This window comes from Mercenaria mercenaria, chromosome 11 (assembly GCF_021730395.1).
Source record: "Mercenaria mercenaria strain notata chromosome 11, MADL_Memer_1, whole genome shotgun sequence".
Taxonomy (NCBI): domain Eukaryota; kingdom Metazoa; phylum Mollusca; class Bivalvia; order Venerida; family Veneridae; genus Mercenaria; species Mercenaria mercenaria.
In genome coordinates, this window is record NC_069371.1 from 36,123,991 (window position 1) to 36,132,139 (window position 8,149).

Consider the following 8,149-nt stretch of genomic DNA (forward strand, 5'->3'; position numbering starts at 1 on the left):
TTCGTTATTTAAATGCCAGAGTCCGTATAAGATGTAATGATGGATATATGGAAAGCAACGGGGTTGTAGAGAGTACCTGCAAAGCAGATGGAAATTGGAGTTACACCCCTACTTGTGTTTTACGATCACTCATTTCAGCGCCAGCGACGGCCACTACACCAGCAAACGAAGTAATTACAACATCATTGACACAAGCAACAACAATTATAGCAACAATACAAAATAAAGAAACAACACAAACCGAAGCAACAATAACAACTGAAGCAACAACCGTAGAAGCTGAAAGAACAACAGAAGCTAGGTCAACTGAAGCAACAGCAGAATTAACAACATCTGAAACAACTACAGTCAAATCTACAAAAAAAGAAGCTGCATCAGTTGAAGCAACAACAACAACCAAAGAAACAACACCAGCCGAAGTAATAGTAACTACAGAAGAAACAAGCACAGAAGCTGAAACAGCAACCGAAGCTACGTCAATCGAAGTAACAACAGAATTAACAACATCTGAAACAACAACAACCGAAGAAACAACACCAACTGAAGCAAAAGTAAACACAGAAGAAACAAAAACATATGCTGCAACATCAGAAACTACATTAATGGAAATAAAAACAACATCAACAACAAGTACAACCGAAGCAAATACGATCGAAAATGCAACAATAAAAACTCTTAAAACAACAAGAACAGAAGTAGCGACAACCGAAGGAACAACAACAGAAATTACTAGAACACTAGAAGCTACAACAATAACGGAAGTGGCAACGACGGGTCATGCATTAAATTCAGCAGAAACAGGTGAAACTTGAATAGGTACTTGTACTGTGTGACACAATTAATAATCAAGGTCCATCTCCCGAAATGTCAGATGTTCCTTTCTTTTGGTGCTTCTAAAGCCAGTTGTCAGCGCATTGGAGTGGCCTGCTTTGCTGACAATATTTGGTTGTGCTTATTCAAGAATGGTGTTTCTGTCTGTTTATTTAATTTTGAAGAAGATTGCAGTTACGATGTTTTGCCTTTAACGCTGTGAACACAAGTAATGTAGTAAAACATTCTTGTTTCACATTTTCCGAGACAGAATGATACAACTGTGTCAAAAGTGTACCACGATATCATTTGTTTATACATTCTATTGACACGTTAATAATGACAGGTCACATATCTCTATACGTTAACAAAGTATGCTATTTTACAAATAGTCCTAATTGTACATTTGCAGTTTGCCCATCTGTTAGCGGCGACTGGATACATCCAACATTTGACCAAACTTTCGAAGTCAGTATATCCAAAACGTCTGTCAAACAAAATGGGGCGACTACGGCATGTACCGGGCTTGCTTCCAGTCTCGTGAAAATTGATATGGAGTGGAAACAGATTTTCCTTGCAGATTCGCTTTCAAATTGCACAGGTGCATGTATATTTCAATTATGCAAAACTTTCATATTCGTCAAACCTTAAACAGTTCAGCATATGTGTTGTCAGTCTCGTGCCGTACAATGTATTTGCTGTTGTTGTTAAAATTTAATCTTTACGTAGCTGTATATGCATGTCTTAAATGACCCGAATTAGAAATTTGCTGAAAACTGTAAAGTAGTTGAACATATTATGTTATTATTTAAGGTACTCGCTGTCCTCCTTTTTTGCTACTATGACAGAATCAAATGAAATTCTCTAAAGCAATAAGAAACGATTTATATGTCCACGCAATAGAAGGCAATGCTATTTTTTGTGTGTTTACACTTGAAGCTTATCTTATTTCAATATAAGTTATTTTATGCAGGCTATTCTACAATCTGTTACTGGATAGACGGGTCGAAAGTTGGATCTTCGTGGCAGTTTTCGGATTCAAGCGCCATGCCAACTGATAATACGGTATTCTGGGATACTGGAGAACCGACAACTACTGGTGGAGTTGGTTGTGTAGCTATAAATACTATTCAACGCTGGAGTGCTAAGAACTGTAATAACAAATGTGGCTACATTTGTGAGCTTACAAAATAGTAAATTGATTTTGATGATAATTTGCCCTGAAGGTGTATGAAAATGTTCCACCTCTTTTCAAAAATTTACATTTGTACGTGTGAAATCAGTATCTTGAAAGATACCTATTACAATGCATTTTTGTGTCTTCACTTTATGAATAGTTTTATAATAATAATTTGTAATATGAATTGCACTTGCAAAATATATTATACAATTATTGAATGACTTACAGGTCAATAATCAAAACTATTGTCTGATGTCCCAATGACTGAGGGTCAATAGTTTTTAATATTGAGGGGCAAACCATTAAATAAGTGTTTATTACGTGACATCTTCGAGTTTGGATTTAGTCCAACTAAATTTAGTGTTGAACTTTATTCCGATCAAAAGCACATACTATGGACCAGCGATTTATATGGGTCATTTAAAGAATTTAAATATTATGTATTTCACGTGCAATTCTAAAGAAAATATCTCGCGTATCAAACTGATATTTTTATTCTGCCCTAGATTAATATTTTAGTAAGTAATAACTGTTTGTATTCTCAGAATAGATAAATAAATAAATACATAGAAGGAGGAATGTACTGTTGTTGATGACATAAATAATACTGGACCTATTGAGGAATCAGCGTGTCTGATAATGCCCAGCAGAAAGCATTAAGGCACTTGGAACACATTAAGTTATACTGTATATGCATGGACTTAGTAACATTTTGTCTACATTTAATCGTGCCCAAGTTGAAAGCTTGTCTGTTGCGTCTGTCGTAATTTCTGACCAAAGAATATATCTGTTGAAAACTTGACGTGTGGAATAGTTTAATACTGATCTAGGTTTAGTGCTGATGAATAACTGATGAATAATAATTTGCACTTGCACAATGTAATTCTTTTTAAGTATACTGATTACTTGTACATTGTACCTGATGTATTTTGTGTAAAAAATAAAAAGATACTTTGCATTTTAATTCTTGTTTAAACTGTTTCCATGTAGAATAATTCTGTAAAGGCAGCCAATAGAATACTTGATTATCCGCATTCTTGAGTTTGCATAACCGTAAATTAAACTCAACAATTAATGCCACCCCACTATTAAGGCAATTTTTACCCGGAATCGTAGCTGTCAATAAAGGAATTTCACAGTATGTATTTATAATTTCCCTGAAATTTATGTCAATGCTATTAGGTCAAAGTATGGAGAAACTTAATACTTCTAATTAAATTTCATATAACTGGCGAAGGATATAATGGAAGACCATACAATAATTATCAATGTTGTATAATTTTACTTGTATTGCAAACACGTCTAAATCGTAACCTTTTTATTATATTGATTAGGTAATTATTTGTCAAATTTAATATCATAGGTTTCTATTTTTTGGTCTGCTATACAAATGTGAAAGTTTAATAATTATATGATTTTGAAATGAATTACTAATTACTCCAAAACATCCCTTAAGCGTGTTTTAACAAAACAAACGGAAGAATATGTGATCCGGCTTACAGCAATATCTCATTCTGGTTTAAGGTAGTGGACGGTAATGCCATTCAGAAATTTCCGTACGATGGCGTAATCTACGTATGCTATTTCGTCATTCTTCGGTCATAACAGAAAACTGTCGCTTTTGAATAACAACCGGAGAATGGCGAAATCTCATACGGAGAATGGCGAAATTTCATATGGAGAATGCCGAAATCTCATACGGAGAATGCCGAAATGTCATACGGAGAATTCGTAATTGAACGGAAAATGCCGATTGTCAATCAGTGTCACACTACCTTAAGAAACTCGAAAGTAAATGTTGAAACCATATTTATTTTAAATTCAAATCATACAAATGTGTTTTTGCGCTATACATAGGTTGATTCAGTATCCTACACGAGCGTGTAGTTATGAGACCAACTATGATCCGGTACTTTGGTAGTTTTAGATTTTGAGGAGAGGTCATCGAAGGCGACTGGACAGTGTAAGAAACTGAAATATGTCACGACTTTGACCATATCCGGCAGGTTTTTGACCAAGTTCGAGCCTCTATCATTGGAATATACTTTAAATGTAATTGTAGGTATATGCCCGCCCTGGATACGGAAGCTCAAGATGCTAGTGTAGGTCAAACTTTATATGGTAGTTTGTGTTCAACTTCTTACATGCTGGTTACAACATATGAATGTTTAAGTAGATGTATCCAATTAACATTCATACGGGTCAGTAAAAGTAGCCAATTAACAATTGTGGCCTTTGACAGACGGACAGACGTTCAAATTTTGCTGTTAAAAAGGCAACATACTAAGCCAAAAGTTCGAGATACTTAATTGTAATTTCGAGTTAGTAACTCAGATTTTAATCTAATATTTATTTTCACAGATTAACAAGCTTGATGTGCAAATGACCGTAAAGGAAGGAACCTTTGCTGTGACATTTTACCGCAGATATGGCCCTTTGATAGTTTTGCTATATAGAATAAAGAGAAGATTCTTGTGTGTCCAACACCTCCAACACTATTAGTCTGACTGGCTTTCAACTTTCACATATGAAGGGCCTTGATGTCAATATGACCATAAATAATGCACTTTTGTCTGTGGCTATTTTTTTTAAATTATGGCCATTTCCATATTTCACAGAAAAAGCCATAGTGAAGAATTTGGTGTGTTCAACTCCTCATACACTTTTTGAAGGAATGGATTCAAAGTTGCTTAGATGCACAACCTTATCTGAATATGACCATAAAGGATGACACTGTATGTGTGGGCATCTGTGTCCTATTGACATAATTCTAATTTTTATACATATATACATTCTGTTAATATGTCTGACCGTATATCAATTGTAACCAAGGTAACACTTTTAGGTCTCGTACATTTGTAGCAGATACATTACTTTTAAAAATGATATACAAATATAATAATAAACATTCTAACATGGCTCGATTTGATTTCCAGTTAAACAAAGAAGAAAGTCAAGCTCTGTACATTCTGCGATAAACAACGGTTGACACGCGGACCGGTAAGAGAGTATTATGACGTTATTTATGACGTCAAATTCCCGCATGACGTCCTGTACTTTTATCAAAATTTCAAAGTTCATTGAAATTCAAGGCCCTTTTGAGCATCTGATATAAACATAACATATCATACAACATGGCATATTAAACAAGATATATTTATGGTTAACAATGTACGAGGAGGATGAGAAATGTTATCAAGGTAATGGACCCGCAATCACAATCGGCGAACTACACATCCTCCATACACGATCTCAGCACTCTCCGGTTTTAATGGAAAGGCATGGGAGCAAGAAGCAAATTCTACATCCACAGAATGCCGAGCCGCCCAAGTAGGACAAGCAATCACTCGGATATCGCCAAGTTTGCTTACGGGTCCATCACCCCAAAACTTAAAAATTGTCTAAAACAAGACATTATATTTTTACATAAGACTGCCAATTTAAGTAAAGTCGTTCTATTTTCACAATTCATAAGTTTGGAGAATGCAATAGCATTAGGATGTTTAAAGCAATAGTCATGTTGTTCGTTTTTTTCAAACATTATTAAAGTAAGTGCAATTGAAGATATAATGAAATTCATCAACTCACAAGTTATTGTTACATAATTGACAGATTCTTTGTTCTCTAGCAATACTGTACAATCTTCCTTTTCTACAGGTAATTTATGATTCATACATCTGAATTTACATACTGTGGCAAGATCGATTGGCAGAAGTTTGAAATATTTCTAAGTTACAAATTCATGCTTATACATGCTGTAATTCAAACATTTACTAGAATTATTAACAATACTATCGATGTTACTCACTGTAGACCTGGAGCGGTCTTCTGCGCATGTCCGGAAGTGGTAACCATTCGGAGCGCACGGCAAAAATACGCAGATTACTGCATGTCCGCACTTAATTAGTGTATAGGTTATAACACACTAAATAGTTGTTGTTCTTTATTCTATAAAAATTGACCTAATTCCAATTCGGAATTATACTGGTGGTGTATGATCTACGTTTCCATGAAAAATTTTGTAATGTTGTTATTTCATTATGAAAATGCTACCTACATGTCAAGCATAGATCTGTCATGTGATTTTAGCAAAAAAAAAATGCAAAGAAAATAAGGTAAATAGCTCTACAGAGCAAAACAACTGAGGACTATTTGTATCCGCCATTATGCGGCTACCATTTTTTTTCGCGCCATTTTTCTTTTTAGTGTCTGTATGCCATTATAGGCTATAACACACTAAATAGTTGTTGTTCTTTATTCTATATAAAATTGACCTAATTCCAATGACCGCAGCACACATCAGGACCCATTTTAAATTTCTGTAACCTACATTTTCTTGAAGAATGTTGTCAGTACTAACTAAAAATCAAAAGAAAAGTGGGGGTAATGTTTGATGCAAAAAAAATAATTTCAGTCAAACACACCAACTGCAAAATCAGCTAAAAAATGAGACCCCAAATTATACTGGTGGTGTATGATCTACGTTTCCATGAAAAATTTTGTAACGTTGTTATTTCATTATGAAAATGCTACCTACATGTCAAGCATAGATCTGTCATGTGATTTTAGCAAAAAAAATTGCAAAGAAAATAAGGAAAATAGCTCTACAGAGCAAAAAGCTGAGGACTATTTGTATCCGCCATTATGCGACTACCATTTTTTTTCGCGCCATTTTTCTTTTTAGTGTCTGTATGCCTATAATATACTGACTAAAGGTTAGGGTATGGATTACTATGGTTACAAAATATATACATTAAAGATACTTATCATTCAAATCGATTGAATACGGTATATACCAGAGTCAGTAATTTATCACAGGCACTCCTGTAGCTTAAGATCTTCAGCTCTCTCGGTTTATATACTGGATTTGGACGGGAGAGCTGAAGTGCACTCCGTAGGGAAATCATACCAATAATCGTGCCAGAAATCTGACACGCTCGCGTTTGTACATTTTAAAAGAAATCGGCAGCAGCACTTTCTGATCAGTTAATATATAGTAAAATCTATCATTGTGCCAAATTTTACGCATTAAAACCCATAATTGATGGCAGAACTACCTGACAATTTCGAACTGGTCTGAAACGTTTACTCTACGCCGCCATCTTGCTCCTTTGAAATACGAGACTGACCTTTCACCCGCGCGAACCGCTAAGAGAGCACTCACATGTGCCGCTTCGTATTTGAAGTTGCATCAGCATCCCGGTGGCACAACAACTTGGGAAAATGGTTATTTTTTATTGAAATTGATTTGAATTATTACTTTCATAGATAAATCCTTAAGAAAACTTGTATGTATAAATCATTTCTTTTGTTTACAAGGTGCTCTAGAGACTCTACATGTGTATTTTTAGCGGCTCGCGCTGTTACGTCATGCGAGAATCTCGTTGTAGCTATTCAACAATGGCCGCCGAAATGATGCTGATCTGGCAGTGACTTGTAAAAATTGGCGATTTTATTGTAAGATTTGCTTCCAGAATTTGATAAATGGTGTTAACTGATGTAGAAGTGATTACTTTATCAAGATATCCATACATCTTCGTTCAAAATTTCAGTTGACTACGTTTGCGACGAAAAGTTGGACAACTTTTTATTTTGGTATGGTTTCATAGTAGGCCTGGTCCAAAACTCTAAAGCCGCAACTATGAAAAAAATAAAATATAAAAAAGCGGCATTTAGAGTTTTGGAAGCCAGGACTAGCACTCCAGTTCCTTTTCAGTCACAACATATTCTTTTATACTTGGATAAATGAAGCCTTGGATAAATGAAGCCTAGCATTACTTTTATCAAAATATTTCAGTGAACATGTAAGAATGAAAACAATCAAGGCCTTCTTGTTGTTTGTCGTTTAATTTACCACGCCCTCGTGGTTCAGTTCCTGCGCATCTGAACCGTGAAAAATTAGACAACAAACTACTCGAAGGCCTTGATTACTTAATAAATAAAATCTAACAAAAGACATCGTTGTTGATAGTTATGGTATTAGTCTATGAATTTTAACGACCCTCATAGGCCTAATGCTGTATGCCAAATACTTAATGTTAACTTTTAAAAGTGTAAAGCTAATTGCAAAGTGATTACGGCTAAATAGTAATTGCAAAGTGATAACGGCTAAATGCTAATTGCAAAAATCGGAATCTTTATGGATTACAAATCTATATT

General features: G+C 34.9%; 1 protein-coding gene across 1 annotated transcript; it reads left to right on the top strand.

Moving 5' to 3' along the window:
- Nucleotides 1-2,757, top strand: LOC123532906 (uncharacterized). The gene is made up of 3 exons (XM_045314508.2): nucleotides 1-801; nucleotides 1,223-1,411; nucleotides 1,784-2,757. The coding sequence occupies exons 1-3, from the start codon at nucleotides 48-50 to the stop codon at nucleotides 2,002-2,004; spliced, it is 1,164 nt and encodes a 387-aa protein (XP_045170443.2). The 5' UTR covers nucleotides 1-47; the 3' UTR covers nucleotides 2,005-2,757.
- The last annotated feature ends 5,392 nt before the right edge of the window (nucleotides 2,758-8,149 follow it).

Bases quoted from the DNA above. Each gene is read 5' to 3' on its own strand.
- LOC123532906 (XM_045314508.2), top strand. From the start codon at position 48: ATGGAAAGCAACGGGGTTGTAGAGAGTACCTGCAAAGCAGATGGAAAT. The intron at 802-1,222 runs GTGAAACTTGAA...GTACATTTGCAG, and splicing joins ATTAAATTCAGCAGAAACAG to TTTGCCCATCTGTTAGCGGC. The intron at 1,412-1,783 runs GTGCATGTATAT...TATTTTATGCAG, and splicing joins TTCGCTTTCAAATTGCACAG to GCTATTCTACAATCTGTTAC.